The sequence below is a fragment of the Perissodus microlepis genome, chromosome 6 (genome assembly GCF_051167445.1).
Source record: "Perissodus microlepis isolate ML-2025 ecotype Zambia chromosome 6, ASM5116744v1, whole genome shotgun sequence".
Classification (NCBI taxonomy): Eukaryota; Metazoa; Chordata; class Actinopteri; order Cichliformes; family Cichlidae; genus Perissodus; species Perissodus microlepis.
Genome location: NC_140466.1, coordinates 8,186,435 through 8,207,275, shown reverse-complemented (window position 1 = coordinate 8,207,275; position 20,841 = coordinate 8,186,435). Strand labels below are relative to the sequence as shown.

Genomic DNA, 20,841 nt, shown 5'->3' with positions numbered 1-20,841 from the left:
TTACACCAATGACTGCAGAATAACTGTTTTGTCTTTCCAGTTACTGTTTTCTGCAGTCATGATGGGTAACCACGGGACAACAGACCCAGGAAAACACAGGGCTTAAATACAAAGAGTGATAATGAGGGAATCAGACACAGGAGGGGAGCACTGCAGGGAGCAATCATACATCACAAGGAGTGGAGGAAGCAAAACTGAAAACATTAACAAAGGACGCAAGACTATTAAAGTGAAAGGCACGGAGATGCTGACTTGACAAGGACACACGTCTGACAGGGGAGACAGAGCGAACATTGGGAACAGACGTCACTGTCTATGGAGAGAAGAGGAGATGAACAAACACATAGACAAGGGTGACTCGACATGAAACGAGGAACACAGGAACGGCACAGAGAAAACACGGAGACAGACTATACACAGCCTAAGATAAACACTGAGGGAGGGAGAACTACAACCAATAAAAGCCTGAGACATAAAAGAGAGTCAAAACTGTGAATAACTCTCAAAGAATATTGTAACCCAACCTCTGCGTTGTGTAATTTTGTGTTGGATTAGGGTGTACAGAGTAGGGGTGAGTTTGTGAAGGACAGATGGTGTAACCCTGGACACATCACTGTGAAAGACAAACTCTGCAGCAGAAACATTGAGCTGTTAGCCATTAGCATGCCTCCGTACTACCTCCCCAGGGATGTTATCATGATAACAGCGTATGTCCTCCCCTTGGCCAACGTGAATGCAGCCTGTGACTCTCTCCACTCTGTGGTCAGCAGACTGCAAAGGCAATCTCTGAGAGCCCTTCTTCTAATATCAGGGGACTTTAATCATGTCTCACTGGACTTGGACATTGGACATGCCCAACCAGAGACAATAAAACACTAGACTTACTGTACGCCAATGCAGAAGGGTATAAAGTTCACCTCTCCCTCCCCTGAGCAGATCTGATCACAACCTGGTGCACCTTGTCCCTGTGTATGAGCCCTTAGTGCACATAGAGCCACCAGCCACCCGCACACTGCAGAGATGGTCGTAGGAGAGCGAGCAGGCTCTTAAGGACTGTTTTGAGTCTACTATGTGGGAGGTGATCTGTGAGGACATTGACAGCCTTGTGACATGCATTACGGATTATATTAACTTCTGTGTGGATAATACAGCACCCACCAGGATTGTGCGCTGTTTCTCCAACAACAAGCCTTGGATTATCTCAGAAATTAAAGCCCTCCTCAAGCAGATGAGGAAATCCTTCAAATCTAGAGACAAGAAGGAGTTGAAAAAGGTGCAGAGAGAGCTGAGAGGACTGATAAGGAATGGGCAGGACAGCTACAGGCAGAAGACTGAGAACCAGCTTCAGCAAAACAACGAAGTCTGGAGAGGCCTTAGAGCCATCTCGGGCCACAAAGATCAGAACCCTCTGCCCGTGGGGGATGTGAGGTGGGCAAATGAACTGAATCAGTTCTTTAACAGGTTTGATTCATCCATGAGGCAGTCTTCAACATCGGCTGCAGACTCACACACTCCCACTGCTGCTGTTCCACCCCTGACACCTCAGACACTTCACACCTCCTCTACTCACCCTGCTCACTACTCCCCACCCCCAACAACAGTTCCAATACACATTCAACACAAGGCTTCAGCCTGTCTCTCTCAAACACCCAGGTTAGGAGGGAAATGAGAATTAAAGCCAAGAAGGCAGCGGGTCCAGATGGCATCAGCTCAGGTCGTCAGGTCCTGCGGAGACCAACTGTGTGGGGTGATGGAGCACATCTTCAACCTGAGCCTGAGACTGGGGAGAGTCCCACAGCTCTGGAAAACCTCCTGTGTTGTACCAGTGCCAAAGACTCCACGTCCAAAAGACCTCAACAGCTACAGGCTGGTGGCTCTGACATCTGACCTGATGAAGACCCTGGAGCGGCTGGTCCTGGATCAGCTTCGGCCCCTGGTGAGCTCATCACTTCAGTTTGCCTACCAGCCTGGCATTGGAGTGTATGATGCCGTCATTCACCTCCTACATTGTTTCCTCTCTCACCTGGAGAGCGCTGGGAGCACTGTGAGAATCAAGTTCTTAGATTTCTCTAATGCCTTTAACGCCATTCTTCCCACAGTTCTGAAGGACAAGCTGGAGAACACAGGAGTGGACCATCACCCCACTACATAGATACTGGACTACCTCACCGATTGACCACAGTATGTGAGAACTCAGGGCTGTGTGTCGGACAGGGTTGTCTGCAGTACAGGGGCCCCATAGGGAATGGTTCTGGCTCCGTTCCTCTTCACCATCTACACTGCAGACTTCTCCCAAAAATCCACCCAGTGCCTCCTTCAGCAGTTATCTGATGACTCTGCAATAGTCAGACTCATCACTGATAGGGATGACAAAGAGTACAGATAACTGACCAGTGACTTTGTGGACTGGTGCCAGCAGAACTACCTCCAGATCAACACTAATAAAACCAAGGAGCTGGTGTCAGACTTCCGCAGGCACAAACATCCTCCACTGCAACCACTAAGCATCCAAGGTATGGACATTGAGGCTGTGGACAGCTACTGGTACCTTGGTGTTTATCTGAATAATAATTCAGACGCCCTCTACAGAAGAGGGCAGACAAATGGTCAAAATTAGGCGAATCTACAGTGTATTTCCAGCTCAACAGCGACACCCTGTGACGTATTCAAGTCACTACCTTACAATATTAAACGATTAAAAGATGCCTTCTGAGCGTCAGATGCCTTCTGAAGGTGGGTGTGATGTTTAAAAGGAAGTGTATCCTTCTCTTTGATGTCTACTTTCAAAATGCATTTATTTTAAATATATCTACATTTCAGAAAATCTCATCGTTCAAAACTGAGTAAATCCAAAATGTTTCACTTGATCATTTTGTGAAATGATAAAATTTCTTGTATTTAATATTTCAAAATGTGGTATAGTTATATTCTTGTCTGGTAACAATAATAGACTCAGCTGGCTCTTTTCTTTTTTCTCCTTTAAAAAAATGCTACATTGTCTTCCTCCACACATGAATGAATGAATGTGTGTCAATATATAAAACTATCACATTCTGCTTTATTAAACTTATTCTGCCATGTTCAGATTTTTGAACGGTTTCAAAATAGGTTATACATTTAAATGAAACAGGAAGTTGGTGATTTTTTTTTTCAACTCACAGACAATGAAAACAAACAGAAATCAGGGCATGAAACTGAAACATTTTTATTGATATTAACTTGAAGCGCTGAATTAGTTGTTTTCAGTTCAATTCAGTTCACTTTAATCTGTTTCCTTACAGTAATACAAGTAAGGTTTGGTACAAAAGAAAAGCCCAACAGACAAACCCCTCTGAGCAAGCACTTGGCGACAGTGGGGAGGAAAAACTTTCTTTTAAGAGAAAGAAACCTCCGACAGAACCGGGCTCAGTGAGGGGATGGCCATCTGTCGCGACCGATGACTCGATGGATTAAAGAGCTATTATGATTTTAAAACTAGCTCTGATTAGTTTTTAAGAAATGTTTTTCGGTTCATTTTCCTAAATTACAGAAACCTTATTTTGTCTTCTGCTGTAACAAAAGAAATTGCGTGCAGACGAGAAAAACCCATGGATGCATCTCGGTTTCTCGGATAATTTTGCCACTTGTTTTTTGAACTTCCACGATTATTTCACCAACCTTTGGCTGTTCTAACTGCATGAACATGAGAATGTTCTCCGGCTTTTTCCACTTTTCGCAAAGACATTTGTAAACTAGCTTGCTGAGGTTTTTAAACTTCTCCAATGGGACTTTAATATATTCCTCTGTGATTTCTGCCCAGACTACAGTGGTAAACCGGTTTTGAATTGCTTTAAGCCTGTCTAGAGGGGTGAAAATGCCTGCCTTGTCAGTAACACACTTAACCACGTCCTCAATACAAATTTCCACAGAAAATCTGTATTTTTCTTCTTTTTCACGTGATTCAAGTATGTTTTCAGCCGGCACGCTGCTTTCATGTTTAACAGAGGATTTCTGTGGGGTTGGACTTTTTTCCACAGAACGAGTTTCTGCTTTTACAGAACTAGATGTATTTTCAGAAGACGGAACCAGGCGTTTTTTGAATGTAGAAACGATCGTTTCTTGGTGCTTTTGATCTAAAACCATGGCGGCAAAAACAGCATGATCTGGAATAGCCAGCTCCTCACAGATGTCAGAAAATGACCTTTTCAAAATTTTCTGGGATTTGTACATCTTTAGACTCCAGTTCAGGCCAGATATGGTCAAACATTTTTATCTTGAAAGTTTAGACAGGGAGGAGCGCTGCTTTTTTGGCCTGTAAAATTACATCGTCAATGACCAAGTGTACGGCGTAATGCTTAGGAAAGTCCCAAGTTGGTACAGTGATTGGATGTTCGATGGCACGGTCAACGCCATCTGGGGACCTGACAGGACATGACTGTCGCCTACAACCCATGCACAGGTTTTTTTTGTCTATTTAATAGACATATATCCCTGTTTTATTCCGATCTATTGCCAAGTAATGATAGGCAGATATAATGAAATGCTGTGTAATAGAGTGAGGTCTTTACAGTCCCTCAGAACAATGTTTACTGAACAATTAATTAAAATTAAGTGGTTATAAACTGCTGTTTTGTTCAAAGCTTGAACAAAACTAATGTAAACAGTCAAGTTGTCCTTGTTCTTGTTTTGGAGCTTTCTATCAAGAGCCAGTGTTTCCCACACATGTGTTAAGATTTGGGTAAACGAACAGCTGCTAGCCCCAGTAATTGTAAGAAAATTTCTTTGTATTGTATTGCCTAAATTTATTGTCAACTTCTCCTGCTGGTGACGTGATACCTTAGGTCACACACATGAACAAGATCTGACCTCATGTGGAGTAAATATGTGTAAAAAAAAAAGTGACTTCATCTTCATTAGTTCAGATAAACAGATAAATAATACATTTCAAGGAGGAGGTGGTGCACTGAATGCAAATAACCCAAATGTCCATTAAAGAAGCAGGTTGGCTTATAAAGTGCTCTGTAGTTATCTAATGAAACTGCCACTTGTTTCAGGATATAACGACAATCTGTAATCAACATAGGATTTATTGAACTGTCAGGTCTGCAGACAACATGGCACACATGAGAAATGGATAAGGGCATTTTGGGAACACTTATAGTTGATGTCTTAATTATTGAAATAGCTACTATGTAGTTGATGCTTCCTATTCTGCCGGATTAGGTGCATCCTTTGCAGAAGTGGGTTCCACTGGACCTGTATCTGTGAACGATCCATAGAGGGGGATGTTTTTGGCGTTGCCTGTGTGTGTGTCACTGCTTTACACTCGCTGTCCTGGAGAAGCTCCCAGGAATCTTAAATACTTTCAGTTAGGAGAGTAGTGTAATAGGTGATCCTATAGCACCAATGATACTGTTTGTCAGCAGTCCACTTTTAACAAAACGTTCTGGGACTGCTTTTCTCTATTTAGAAGATACAGTATTTACCTAAATGTGTCAGGTATTGCAGTACATTTGCTGCACATGTACACTCACTGGAGTTTTGTGGAAATACAAAATGCCCTCATTCCAAACGTGTTCCTGTCAAACAAAAGCTTTATTCTAAATGACTTGATCTCAACAAGTAACATAAACATTGTCTTCTCAACATAGACATTGGTCAGAAATGGTAATTTGAGTGTTTTTTCCAAGGAACACACCTTCGACTATACATTTTTTAGCTCTGAGGAGAGCTAAAAAGGTTCTCCAAGTGGTAGGGCGATGGACCACTCAACCTTGATGTTTGCTGTTTTTGCATTGCTCTCCTAAACCCCAAATAGTTTTCTGTTCCACTTTTGTGATTTTATTTCTTCTATTCTTCTTATAGTTATTTTATGGCTGATTTTAATATTTATATTTACCAGGCTGAACATCTGAATTTTGAACTGTATGAGAATCCCTTAACCTAACCATGTCTCAGCATTTTACATGAGTGTGGTCAGACCCTTTCTCTTACTCTTTAACAGACTATTTATGATTGTATTTGATGTAAACTGTGCCTTGCCTACTCCTAGTTTTAAGTAAACTCTGTCCATGCGAATGCTTTTGAATGCTCTGCTTACTTCAATAATATATATGATATGGTCAATCATTTCATTGCCATGTGCTTGAGAACTCTGAACCAAATGCACCTCTAAAGCTCAGCCATGTTGTCCTTTAAACCCCCCAAAAAATCACAGTAAAAATACACTTGTACATAATGTGGTCCACCATAAAAATAAAGATTTTTTAAGTCTTCTCGTTTTATCTTCCTGAGTTGTCTCTCGCCACCTGTTGGGGCGCTATTTTTGGAAACGCTCATGTGGGTTGTATAGGAACACTCGTTGCGATGGCGACCATCACTGAACTAAAGTGCGGTAAGAGCTCACTTCCATAATTCATTATTTTGTTTCCTAACTAGTATCCTAATACGATCTCAGATCAACCCACATAATTTTAGATGTTATTTTACAAGCTAGCGAAAAGCTACGAACACTGGCAAACTATAAAACACAGAAACATCCTTACCAGCCTCCATTCAAAAGTTTAATAAGTCAGCTACCTAAATGGCAGTGGTTTTAGGGATATTTTAATCAACCCATTGCCGCCTTTATTGTTAACACCTATAATTCGATTCGGCATAGCTAAACACGTAATATACTTTATTCGATCTAGATTTTTTCATGAAATTTTCGCTGCTCGCCAGCGCTAACAGCTGCTAGCCAGCTAGTTCAGAGTTAGGCTAGTTAGCATAGGGGGAGGACATGCAATAAACATTTTCATAAAAATAAGAAGAGATTAATGGTTGAGAATTACTACGATTTAAAGAGTGTGTTGTGAAGATATTGACATGAATATGAGTTGTTATCGAAGCGGACTATAGCTTTAAAAATACCAAGAATATGTTAAATTGGTAATTTTTTGTACGGTGTACGTCGTACAAAAACATCCCGCTTTCATTCGTTACCTAAATGTACTGACCAAACAGATTCGTTGTACCCAGAGGGGTTGTTTAGTTTTCCAATCTATTATCCCTTTTTTTTTTTTTTTGCTGTGTTAAAAATGTGAATATTTTAGCTTTGAGGGAAACGCTGGAGTCTCGCGGTGTGTTGGGCCAGCTGAAGGCTCGCATCCGGGCGGAGGTGTTCAGCGCCCTGGATGACCAGCGTGAACCGCGACCTCCCGTGTCCCATGAAAACCTGATCATCAACGAGCTCATCAGGGAGTACCTGGAGTTCAACAAGTACAGATACACAGCGTCTGTGCTGACTGCAGGTGGGTGAGGTCAAAAAAAGTGCAAGCTCAACATTTTTTTATTTTTTTTTACAAACTTTAACAACTGTAACTACTATTATTATGATTATGATTTATTACCTACGACCATTCAACTGCTTGTCAACACAAATGTATAATCAGCCAATCTCATGGCAGCAACTCAGTGGACTCAACTATGTAGACTTGGTCAAGACAGTGGCTGTCATAACCAGCAACTATTGTTGAGAAAAGTGAATATTTTTTAGCACTGTTTGTTTTCTCAGAGTCGGGCCAACCCGAAGTTCCTTTGGACAGACAGTTCCTGGCGAATGAGCTGAAAGTCACTGAGGATCCAAGCTCCAAGTCAGTGTAAGTGTAGAAAGCAGGATTTAAGAAATACCAGTACAGTCTGCTCCTGAACATAATGTTCAAAAATTAGCTGAACTCTTTGGGGAATGTTCAGAGTGGGCGTAACAATTTGACAGTGTCCCCATGAATCCTCATCATAGTTCTATCTCGAAATACCTGGAAGTGGTTGTCTCAATTCACAGTTTTAAGGAAACATCATTATTTGTATTGTAAAAGTCAGATTGTCCCTGAGGAATCACATGACTCAGCATGTGCAATAAACGATTGTGCACTGGCTTGATGACTTGGGAATTTATTCTAATTTAAAAAAAAAAAAAAAAATTAGCACTTATCTCCATGTACCGCCAGGAAAAACTGAAAGGCGTACAATTTAAAATAATTACTATCAGTCACCTATTTTCCTTCTCTAATGAAAACTTAATTACAATTCTTTTGTTTTTTTATTTTGCAGACCTCTTCTATATGGCTTAGTGTCCCACTTTGTGAACAGCAGTAATAAGGGAGGGAAGGTGTTTCTGCGAGGCGCTGCTGCCATTAACACTCCTGGAACTGATGCCTAAATGGATGATACAGCAGTGACTTACTATGTTGTATCTCGCCTCTGTCCTTGTAGTTATTCAGACTTTACAACGTAAAGTCTGTAAGGTCTTGTTAGCTCAGTAATCTTTGTGTCTTTGTTATAAATTGCCAAATGTTCTTTGTGGCCTTTTTTACATTTTGAATTTGTTATCAGACTTCAACACTTTATTTATATTAGTCACAGTGTAATCCTAATAATTAATAATCCTAATTGTTTTTGTCATAGTTGAGTTAAAGGATTGAGATTACATTTGTGATTTATTTGGTGTATCATTTTGTAAATATGTGATATTTTTTGACTGATTTTTAACAGTGTAAAAATAATAAAATCTTTATTTTTATTCACCAACTGCAATTGCTGATCTCATTCTCCACCATGTGGTGGCAGTGTCACCACAGACAAAACTGAAGTCTGCTGTTTTCATAGGATTAAACAACTTTCCTATTTTTTCAGTCTTATGCAGCCAATCATTTCTAACATGCAGACCAACAGTACTGGGTTTGACTTGTTGGTTGGTCTGGTTCACTGGGGCCTCCCTGTGCTTGCATGTGTCCTACCCAGCATACACACCACATCTCACACTCTGATAGCTACGATAGGATCCGGCCTCACTGCATCCCCAAATTAGATAAACAGCTAAGGAGATGAATGGATGGACATGTTACACTGTAACAGGTCCTAAAAGACCTTACAACATTGAAGATATTGAGAGCAGGACCTTGAGCATAAAAGTTGCAAATATAGCAGAGACCACAGCAAGTGCACTTTAATTAAGCTGCATGCATTAAAACAGGCCTCTGAGGCGATCATACAGCTTGTACATTGATATGAAATGTTGCAGGCTTTTCCAAATTTACAAGATTTATTCATTGTGAATGCAAGCACTTTCTCGTTTACAGTTTTCATCATAGGGTGATTAAAGTAGCTGCGCCTCAACGCTGACCAAAATAACACTTTCCTGTGATTGTATCAGCATTTTAGCGGTCATTGTTTTGTTGTCTGAAACTAAACCCACCCATGATCCAAAGTTGTGCCCTTGAGTTGGTCTAACTGTATTTACTATGGCGAATTGGTCCACATATGCTTATATAAATTAACCTAAAGTAAGGTATAATGCATCTTCCAGACTTTATTCTGTAGCTTCTCTCTTTCTTGTTTACTTCTTTTTCTCATTTGCTTGCTGCAGCTTAAGAGAAAAGGCAATGAGGTCCTTCTTACCTTGATAATTTTATTTTATCTGACCACAAAACAACAACAGTAAATCAACAAAACTTAATTATATCTATGTGTATACTGTGTGTAGCCCAGATCCCACGCTAATTATGCACTGCATCAAGCCCATACTTTTTGTTTTTCACATAGTTTCTCACCGTTTTAAGGAACTTGACATTTTTATCTCAAACTTAAAGCCCTAAGTTTCTGGAAGTGATTATCTACTGAGGCAGCCTTTTATTTCTTATCCTGATTACTGATGTTGGGCACTTAGTTGCACTGTTTAAACCATTTGTAACCTGCTGCACGTCTAAGTTATTTTTAGGTTATACACATTTGTTTCTGCTCATCATAAGTCTCAGATTCATCCACTGAAACAGTGAAGTGATAATACTGAGCACATGGTGTATTATGTTGAATTTGGCCACAAAATGATTGATGTACCTTTAGTGCAGCTTGTTGAAGAGCTTAACTTTCTATGGTGTCCTAATTTATTGTTTCCCAGTATCAAATGAAAATAGCGCTATGTCTTTGTTCATCTGAAAATGTCTGAATTTACATGGTTTTACAAAAACAAACCTGATTTTTCCTTAAAGCTGAGGTTCTCAAATACCTACTTCACTGACATCTGATATATCCATTCTCTTTAAAATGGCATAATAAGCTCCTGAAGTTGAACAATGACACGATTGTTCAATTGGCAGTTTGCCCCATAATTGGTAGCATTTCTCCTCCACTGTATAAATTAGTTGTATGCAAAACAGGCAGCTGTATAAATAGTGTTAAATGCAGTGATCCTTTGACTGCTGAAGACTGAACTGACGTTTGCCTCTGTGCTTAAATTAGAATGCAATTGCATTCCTTGGGGGTCAAACTTATCCATAAACATGTTTTCTCTCCAATAGATGACCATTTATGGACATGAGGGTGAAGAAAAAATACACATGAAACATGCTGTATGTACGAGATCTTAATATGACAGCTCGTTTTGTTTTTATTGCTTCGAGGGAATCCTCCACATGTACGTGCTCAATTGCTTTAGCCATTCTGGCTGGTTTACTATAAACAGTGACCTGTTTGAATTCACTTGCTGCGTGTTAATAAAATACAGATGATTAACATTTGATTTCTAAGTGAAAATCCTGCTTAGGTTTATTTCATTTGGAGTGGGATTTTGCCATCATTCACTCAGAGGTTTTAATCCATGTTCACTCCCGCTGTCTCCTCCTTAAAGGTGTGTCAGGACAAAGTTTAGAACAGATTAACTTTCAATACAAATAAATAATAATCCTTCCTTCTACCTTCATCCATTATTATGGCTCTTATTCTGGAAAATGATCCTGTTATACACTGTTTAGTTCAGAGGGAATCCCAAGTCTCTGTGTACTTATTTCAAGGGCATTAGCCTCAAGCCGCAAATTGTTAATTTCATGTTTTATCTCACTGAAAATAACAAGAAAATAACAAGTCTTTCTCTTATGTGCACTAAACAGAAGCTATAAACCAGTGGTCTGTCACAGCTTACTGCAGGTAAATAGAGTTAGAGTTTGGAGCCATAGGAGTAACTTTGTTTGAACAACCCTGTTGCTATTGAACCATATTTAGTCACTGGGGCTTGGGGTGGTTGCCTGTGCTAGACTTTGAAAGTAACACAGAAAGCTGCAGAGATTCCATACAGACGCCATTCTCCTTATATGGCACACACTGCAACTTCTCTGTTCAGTGTATCTGTTCCTCTTTCCCTCCTCTTCACTCTTCATCCCTCCCACTGCCTGTCTGTGCTGAGTTTTTCAACCCATGGTCCTTTTCCACGAATGCCACCCCATCTCCTTGATGTTGGCCAGAGGGAACCTGAGGGCCCTTAATGTTGGTCTGTCATCAGTTTTTACACAAACAGACACACACGAACACAATGCTATGTCTCTGGCGCAGTTATCAACCAGCAGTTTGATTTACCGGGACAAACAGAAAAGTGTCCTTATAAAGGAAGTTCCATTGGAAAGAAGCTGCACGCAGGAGGGATGCAGCAGGACAGGGGAGGAGCTGTTTGCTGTGTGTGTAGCAACAGAAAGATGGGATGTGCACACACACACAGACACACAAAGAAACTCACATTCATTATGCGAATTATGAGTTATGTACTGGTGGGAAACTCTCCAGGGAGGTTACAGTAAAAGGGGATTCCTATGCAGCGGACAGCTGGTTTTCCTTATGAGGAGTGGGAACGCATTGCATAATCTTTAAACCCTATGAATGTGTAGGACTGAAGCACACAGTTTTATAATTATGATTCCTGTTCATTTTTCCCCACTGTTTAGCCTTATTAGATTCAACTCAGAGGTGTGTGGAAATAAATAATACAAAATAAGGAGGGAAAAGCCCAGATTGCAATTTGAAATAATATTTTATTAGCATTAGCATGTTTTTAAGATTTTGGAAAATATATAATCAATTGACTCATAGATTCAAATTGAACCAATTATTCGGCTTCTGTGTTTATTGTGGGTCCAGCTTTTATGATTCAATTAATGGAAACAACAAATCAAGTCATGAAATGTTCCTAAAATCTGTCATGATGCATAAAGAATAAACACATAAATTCAAGTTGAGCCATGCTGTTTACCTACAAACACACATTTGGCTTGTCCATTTACAAGAATGTAAAGTAATTGAACTAATTCTTTGGACAGGAGGGAGTGGAGAGGATGTTCCCTTTGGTAAGGTAATACTATAACACATTTTCTTTTATATATTTTTTTAAATATAAACTACAGTTACTTTTAAAATATGAAGGTTTAGTTATCTAGTTTTATACAAATGATCTCATTTTAATTAATAAAAAACAAGTTATTATTTAATTTAACACAGTATCACTGACACTAAAATATCTAGTGTGTGAGAATTTGAGTTAATCGGAATTATGACGTCTATTAATCTGAATAATGTGCTTATGGTAGACTCATAACCAAGATGTAGAATGAACCTTGCTGTGTTACATAGGCTTGATTATTTTTAGGGGTATTTTAATGTAGTTTGGCTCATGATGTAGTTCATTTTAACGAGAAGTTCTATATCAATTTGGATCATTTTATTTATAAAAATATGTCACATGTATAAACGTGTTGCACATTAAAATCTAAAAAAAAGTTTTGTAACATAAATGTTGTGGATTTAGATGTACTGGATTTGTTAGCTGCAGTCAATTTCAAGATATTAAAAAACTGATGAAACGTTTTTAAAACTGTATTACACGCCAATTTATTTTACAACCATAACCTGACCTCACAGCCCGTGTGTGCGCTAGTCTTATACACAAACATGATGTCTTTGTGCTGGAACAGTAAGCATGGAGATTAGGGAGTTATGGTGTTTTCCATTTTACTGTTGACTGTTATATATGACCTTTTAATCCTCTGCTTCTCTGTCAGCAGCACCCTCCACTCCATTCAGCGCCTTTTCATTCATCTTACATCCCTGTGACTCCTCGAACCTGCTGGTGTCCGCAGTGCGCATGTCCGCTGCCTCCGCAGCCCCGCTGACAGATGCAGCCTGCAACTGGACGATGCTGCAGCTGGAGGAGGAGGAGGAGGATCCCCTCGTACAGCTCCACCCTCGCGCAACAGTCCGCAGTTTAAATGTTAAGGCTTTGAAATTGACGAGGGTCATTTGGACTGTTCGCTTTTGGAGTACCTCGTCAACGCCGGCTTCTCCAAACTCCAACTTTCCAAAGCCAAAGCTCCCCTGAACACCCGTTTCTTCACATTATGTAAGTATATCCTTTAGTGGAAGCGTGCAGCGGCGGTCATGAAGTGCACCTGTCAAACGGCATCCCCTCATAACTTTAAATGCGTTTAAGGAAGAGGGAGTCTGCGTGTTTTCCTGTAGATAATGGCGGTTGCAGAGCTTTAATGTGAACTTTGTAGCTACTATAAAACATTATTTTAAAAATATGCTTTGAATAATGTTTTATGGTAGCCTAGCATATGAGTTTTATTCATAACTTCTTCTGACAGTTAAAAGCAATGACATAGTTTACGTATCTGGGCGTCAGCTCATTATGTAATTATACATCTCCTGTATGCAAACACTTATTTGTGCATTAGATAAAGTGCAACAGACGACGTGGTATTATTGTTAAGTTAATCAACTACAGTTAATACTGTAAAAAAAATACATATATTTTAAAAAAAAACTGTAAAAAGTATTCGTGATCATAAGAAAAAGGGGAAAGGTCTGTCTATCTAAGAACCACATCCCACTGAGTTTCCTGTTTTCCAAATATGGTTGTATTAGGCTGCATGTATATCCAGTATGTTTTCCCTGAAGATGCAGATAGCACAGAATCGTGACAATTTTCACATACAGCTAACTAATCTTGTCATGATGAGTTTGGAGGAGTGATGGACTGATTTTTTTATATAACACTCTTCTGCTCTGCTGAGGCACTCAAAGCGCTTTATACATGCCTCATTCACCCATTCATACAAGCCTTTTTTCTATGATTAAGTGCTTTCTGTCTAACATTAACACACATTCATAGCAACTTGGGGCTAGTATCCTGTCCAAGGATATTTGGCATGCAGACGTAGTCTCCCTTTTGTTTTATTTCAAGGGCTTTCACTGTCATAACCACACAAGCTAATGGACAGTCTATTAACTGATTATTTCAACTCAATTATATATATATATATGTAAAACTTGGATGCAGCTTTAAACAGAGTAATTTTGCCACAGCATCATAGGTTTCTGGATGAACAGTTAAATGAACAGTTTGGCAAGCACTGGGATATTCCTGGTCAGAAAATAAGAGGAAACACTTCCTGATGCATCTGAGTTTATTGATAAAAGGAAAACAGGAAGAAGAGAGAAAAGTTGTAAAATTGTCAGCCACTCGGTCAGCCACAAATAGAAAGGTCACTTAGTCTCCTGAGTGATATTTCCACTTGTTTATTATTTTTGATAGAGACTCTGGAATAATTATCCAGTTTATTGGTCTCATCACAAGTTTTATTTTTAGCCTTGGTGTGATATTTTTGACAAACTAGAACCGAGACAATACTGATTTGGTTTGATGATTACACAGGAGAGAGTTTAATATTATATTTAGTGGTTAAAGTTATGACAGATCAATAATACTGGATTATGTGTAGTTTAGTCTCATGACGAATAAAGATGGCAGCGATGACAAACCATCGTCGTGACTGTGAGACATTTTCCCTCTGAACCCTGTTCTGTCTTCAAGATACACTTACTGAGCACCAAACTGTATCAACACCACAGAAAGTGAGAGTGGACTCCACAAGTATTAAGTATTAACTCAAGTTGGTGAGAAAGGTTAAAGAGAGTGAGGAGGAGCAACTTGATTGGCTGCACACACTTAAGTATACGGGGAGTGTCAGGAAAAGTGTGTTTACATTTATCTGCAGAAAATCACCAGATCATCAGAGGGTTCCTTCCTTGTTTTCTCAGACGTGTGCTTGACTTACTGCTTTCATCCACTGACATATAGACAGTGTTTGCTTCTGCTTCAAGCTAATACTTTTGCAGTATATTTTATAGTTTGTTTGTGACTTAGTTTGTCTAAGACCAGGATTTCATATATAAGCTATCTTAGGTTAGAAAGTAAAACATTTTTCCCACTCAAAAATGTGCAAACTTGTTGTTATCCATCACATTATGGTTTTATAGTTATGTAACAGTCCCTAAATTAGACCTAATGGGTTCTGTTTTTTTAATAACACTTGAAAAGTATTAAGTGCATGTACATTTACTCTACATATTTCTGTTAGCATTTCACATAAGCTCAGGAATGCTCCTTTTCAGACATGGCTGAGTCCCAGGCACTTGTTCATGATTTAACCAGTGCATTTAAAAATGAATGCTACTAGGGCCCCGTGTGAAGCACGATTGTTAAAGCTCCGGGCCCCCCTCAGGCTCTCTGCCTTACTGTTATCATTTTGGAGTAAACGACAAGGCCGGCAAGAGACATACTATTCCCTATATGGGCTTTGTTTGGGAGTTCACTTGCCTTGCTGTTTAGGTCTGCAGAAAAGAGCCCTGCTCCAGAGAAGGGGTCCATATATGGTCATCACAGCACGAGACTGAAGCCTCAAGCAGGAGACAGAGAGAGAGTGTAAGAGAGAGCAAGAGAGAGAGAGAGAGAGATGCAGAGTGAAAGACCGGAAAAAATGGATGTTGACAATTAAGCACTGACTTGACTGAGTACAAGTAAATGCCAGCAAGTATTAATGGTTTAGGGTTATTTGAGATAGAGCTGTTGACAAAACGTAGCGGTCTTTGTTGCTGAGTTAATTAAAATCAATTTCCCAGCCTCAGTCATTGGATCTACAGTAGGGAGGGGAATTGTTTGTGCTCTTCCCTTGTGGTGTGTGAGAGAGACAGGGAGAGAGTGCAGGGTCGAGAGGGGGGTGGAGGTCTGTGAGAATGGCTGCACTCTGGAACTCCCCGATAGATGAAGCATATTAACTCTTTGGGTTACGACCACAAGCAAGGAGGCAAATTTATAGCATGTCTCCCACTAGGACTTACTCATTACTTGACACAGGGTTTTGCTATCTATAGGCCCAATCAGGTACTTCCAGTACCTGCAAGTGATTCTTGTCTCTTACTGACTGCTGCTACTGACTTGCCGTTGCCTCTTTATCTCCCTTACTTGCATTCTTTCTGTCATTCATCTTTGTTTTACTTACTGCTCCCTCTTTTCTAACATTCAGTTAATTTTTTGTCATCGACAGCTGGCCCTTCACCTTAAGCCAAGATGTCCACGAAGGCCCCTACTGAGGATGAGAAGTTCCTCTTTGTTGACAAAGACTTCCTCAACAGCCCGATGGCTCAGGCTGACTGGGCAGCCAAGAAGTTGGTATGGGTTCCATCAGAAAAGCATGGCTTTGAGGCAGCTAGTATAAAGGAGGAGCATGGCGACGAGGTGCTGGTGGAGCTGGCTGATAATGCCAAGAAGATAACAGTCAATAAAGATGACATCCAGAAGATGAACCCTCCCAAGTTCAGCAAGGTGGAGGACATGGCCGAGCTCACCTGTCTAAATGAGGCCTCTGTGTTGCACAATCTTCGCGAGAGGTACTTCTCTGGGCTCATTTATGTAAGTATTTACTAAAAACAAGCGCATGCTCACAAAATAGTTTATGCCTTATTCTTATGGCAACTTGTTGACTTTGTTATCCCTTTGTTATTTGGATTGGGATGTACAAACTCTGACCCTAAATAAAGTACTAGAAAAATGACGACAAACTATGAATTTCCTCAGATTATTGTACTTTTTACTACTACTACTACTGTCTCGTTCTCTGGCAGAAACAAGCATGCAAACTGTGCAAGTTGTCCTTGTCTCACTTTTCCTGCATTCTCTGCTCTCAGACATACTCTGGCCTGTTCTGCGTGGTGGTGAATCCTTACAAAATGCTGCCCATCTACTCAGACAAGATCATTGAAATGTACAAAGGAAAGAAACGACATGAACTACCCCCTCATATCTATTCCATCTCTGACAACGCCTATAGAAACATGATGCAAGGTAAGATGCTTACTACAAAACTCCACTTGTGATGTAGATGCTTTCATACTGCAAAGACATGTACCTACCCATGTTAGCTCTGTAATGGGGCTTTTTTATGTTATCTATCCAAAGTATACAATAGAAAAAAGTCTTAGACAACCCTTTCTTTATATTTTGCTTCCAAGGAGCCAGACTCTAGTATTTTTAAAAGTGGTTCTCCAGGTTTTCTAAAGATCTTTCATAGTTTTTCTCTGGACATTGGCTACTTTTTGTTGTTGTTTTGTTTATTAAGCCTAGTATTGGTTCCCTGGGATCCAGTATAAAAGCATACCTGAATAGAAAGCCACACAATTGAATGCTATCAGTCACTGACTGGCCTCCCCAGGGCCCAAACTTCAACATTTTTAAAGCAGTGTGGGATAATCTTGGAAAACAACAGAACAAAAGTCAGGCAACACCCAAAGAAGAGCTTTGAATGTCCTTCAAGAAACCTGGAGAACTATTATTGAAGCTTAATTAAAGACATTACAAGAAAGCTTGACCGTGGTAGCTCAGGCTGTGTTGAATGATGAAGGAGGTCATACCAAATATATGCAAACTCTGTTTTTGCCTTATATACTGAATATAAATGAATAAATTCAGAATTCAATAAATTGCTGTAGCTATTTTACTAGCAACTTTTGACTTTTGCACAGCACATGCTGAGATGGGCTACAACATTTATAAACTAAAATGATCAGATCAAAATGATAAATAATAACAAACCGAGACAAGAAAGCAACAAACGTAAGTATATCTTCAGCAGGCCTCACACATAACTGAATAAAATCTGCAGGCGTTAGCTGCTGAAGCTCTTAAGTAAGCAGTGTCAAATTGAGCTGTTTGTTGGCAGCTTTAAGAGCTTGTTGTGGGTGAGTTGTGGTGGCTCTTGGTGACGACAGGCTTATCACACTGTCATGTTGACATGGTATGAAAAACAACTCCAAAATAGTATTTTGGTCTCATAGAGGTGATGGTAGCAGTCTTGGTCATGCTTACAGTAAATGTCCCTGCAGTGATTCAGAGTGGCTGGTTTCTCATAGAATCAGAGTCTGTGTTTCCAGGGGGTCTTGCCCACTGGATTTTATGTTGATGTGACGATGTGTTCTCTCAGAGGACTTGACATCTGGATTGTGAGATGGTTGAGAGATGGGTGGAGGGCAATAAAACATTTCCTGTTTCAGAAAACCCTCTTGCTTATTTAAAAAAAATTCTTAGGGAGTGTAAATGCCAAAGATTTAACAAGTTTATTGGTCCTATTAAATGAGCCTGAGACTTTTTTCCTTTGGTTTGAGGAGTTTCCTTCCTAAACAGGATGTTTGGACAGGAGTTACTGTAATTTAGAGAGTTATTGTTTGGAAACCATCAAAGAAAGTTGTGTTATAATTTCTTCCACTACTGTACAGGCCTCACACATACATGCACAGCTGTCAATTCTGGTAGGGTCATTATTACAGTATTGAAGTACACACCTGAATGAACCATGAATTTCAATGCTAAAAAGCTTGAAGAGATCCAAACAAGTAATCAGGTACTCTAAAGCTCTGTATTTTGTTGTCATTATAATTCCTTTAGAGAGTATGTGATTCACACTGTGATATACAAAGCAAAATAATTGTTCTAGGATGTAAGCCAACAACTTGAAACTATATTTCTTTACCCGGGGTACTTTTGTTTGAGAAAATGACAGTAGCATCGAGACCACCAACCTCTGACACCCTCTCAGACTGTTCCTGGCAGCTTTAGGTTTTCCCACATTCATCACTTAATCTATTTGTGTTGACAATGCTGCATGAAATGTATGGACAGCCCATGCATAAGTACGGAGCCCTGCAAGGGATATTGGAGAAAAAAAAATTAAGATCTTGCAAACGTTTTGCGAGATCTCACAAAATAGGCCACATCCTTCAGAGGCCACCAGCTTGAAGCTGACCAGGAGGCCGAGGCACGATGTGCCAGGAGTGCGGTGTTCCCCCCGGCTCTAGTGGGCCTCAACCTCCCGGTCAGCTTTGAGCTGGTGGGTAACAGACGTCTCCAAAAACGTCGAAGCACTTTTGCAAATATGTGATGTCTTGATAAACCAAGCAGATATTTGAAGTTTACACAGCTACATCCACGCCTGAAAATATCTTAAAAGTTTATTTTGTGACCCATAAAGACTAATATTAAAACTAAGTAGCTGCCTCCATTGTTGGATACTGAAATTGGCTAGACCGCGCTATGAATTCTGGGATAGGTTGGGCCACGAAGGATACACCGACTCGGCCTTCAAATGCGACCTGCGAAGGATTTGTGGAGGAGGACTTTTTAAATATCTCCCCAATTATATCAAGACTGATGCAAACATATCGAGATAAGTTTGCATCACTGGGGTCAAAGTTGAGTGTAGCCAGGAGCTGTCTGTATTTGTGTCTGTGTGATGCACTCATGTAGTTTATGGATGAAGCTTGTGCATCCAGTTTGCTGGCTCTACCAGATATAGTCACATCAGGCTTTAAAAAAACTAACAGACAGCTATAAACCATAGTGGAAGTTCAAAATGCAAGTCCACAAACCAGGGATCAGGGCAGCAATGGGTATCTTTAATATATAGTGTAAGATTTTGGTACAACGTATATATCGCATTACGCATTATGATCACGATCAACGATGACTGATCAAAGAAAATAAAGAAGCCTATCAAATGTGACCGCACCGATATGTAGAACAAATTTGGAAATAGATATACTGAAACACCAGTTTGTCTTCAATTTGCTAAATTTGTTTGGCAATGACAATATAAATAACTTAATTGGTCTTTGATAAAGCAACTTAATGCTTTCTAATGCTTTTCTGTTACTAATAAGGTGTAAGCACTGAATGATTTAAAGTTACAACAAACCAGGATGCAGGAAAATACCTCATAAGCTATAGTTTGTAAACACAGCATCAAGAGTAAACAAGAAGAAGGGAGGATTGGTGTTTATGTGGCGTTTGGATTATACATCTTCTGTTCATCTCTGAGAACGAATGCTGGAACATAGCAAATGCTGTTCAGTCTGTATGTGCAGAAGAAAAAAATGTGTTTTGATTTGCTGCATTTATTTCAGTCTAAACATTTTTTTTCGGACTTATCATATATATGACAGTAGATATTTAAGCTTGGACCACCCATTTAACTGTCACGTTTTAACAACTGGGACTTAAAGTGCTTGAGTAAAGAAATCAAGATAAGTCGGCAGCGAAAAATAAGAACAAAAAAAAAAAACACAAAGAGAAATATAAAGAAAAGCATAGAAAAGACAAGAAACAATTAATCAAAAATATATTCATTCTTTAAAAATAACAAAATGTCTCAAGTCTCGTGCAAAGGTGAAAGAGACTGTCTCATATGGGTTTAAGTGAACTCATGATACGTTTTCCTCGTCCTTATTTTCTATCACTGTTACTGTTACAATGGTGATGATTATGTTAAATGAAATTTCAAGTAATCCATGTGAGCCCAGAGTTCAGGCTTCGAACTATTCTCAGCAGTGTTTCAGGCCGTTTGTCCTGCTCTTAGACCTGCATGATGTCAGCGAGACTGGATATCTTTAATATGATGATCTAAGGCAGCGGTCCCCAACCTTTTTTGCGCCACGGACCGGTTTATGCCCGACAATATTTTCACGGACCGGCCTTTAAGGTGTCGCGGATAAATACAACAAAATAAAACTAGTACCGGTACCGAAAAAAAGAAGATTTATTCATAACACACGTGAAAAGACCCAGGAAAACCGAGTTAACGATAAAAACGATAACAAAATAACGCTGAAAACCGATAAAAACCCTGAAAACCATACATTTCACACCTGAGCCTCAACTCTCGCGGCCCGGTA

General features: G+C 39.7%; 2 protein-coding genes across 4 annotated transcripts in view; both read left to right on the top strand.

Moving 5' to 3' along the window:
* The first annotated feature begins 6,266 nt into the window (after positions 1 to 6,266).
* Positions 6,267 to 8,553, top strand: cep20 (centrosomal protein 20). The gene is made up of 4 exons (XM_084930502.1): positions 6,267 to 6,373; positions 7,074 to 7,271; positions 7,535 to 7,619; positions 8,071 to 8,553. Exons 1-4 carry the CDS (start codon positions 6,346 to 6,348, stop codon positions 8,177 to 8,179), a joined length of 420 nt encoding a protein of 139 aa, XP_084786628.1. The 5' UTR covers positions 6,267 to 6,345; the 3' UTR covers positions 8,180 to 8,553.
* A 4,479-nt stretch (positions 8,554 to 13,032) lies between these two features.
* Positions 13,033 to 20,841, top strand: part of myh11a (myosin, heavy chain 11a, smooth muscle) — a 31,776-nt gene continuing 23,967 nt past the window's right edge. For 2 of the 3 annotated variants that reach the window (XM_084930496.1, XM_084930498.1), the window contains exons 1-3: positions 13,033 to 13,177; positions 16,167 to 16,531; positions 16,807 to 16,963. In XM_084930496.1, coding sequence (XP_084786622.1) covers positions 16,190 to 16,531; positions 16,807 to 16,963 — 499 coding nt within the window. In that variant the 5' untranslated portion in view covers positions 13,033 to 13,177; positions 16,167 to 16,189. The remainder of the gene's footprint in view (positions 13,178 to 16,166; positions 16,532 to 16,806; positions 16,964 to 20,841) is intronic. The other variant, XM_084930497.1, reaches the window with a different exon arrangement.

Excerpts from the sequence above, each read along its gene's own strand:
- cep20 (XM_084930502.1), top strand. The coding sequence starts at position 6,346 with ATGGCGACCATCACTGAACTAAAGTGCG. Across the intron at positions 6,374-7,073 it reads CATCACTGAACTAAAGTGCG|CTTTGAGGGAAACGCTGGAG; the intron begins GTAAGAGCTCAC and ends TGAATATTTTAG. Across the intron at positions 7,620-8,070 it reads GATCCAAGCTCCAAGTCAGT|ACCTCTTCTATATGGCTTAG; the intron begins GTAAGTGTAGAA and ends TTTATTTTGCAG.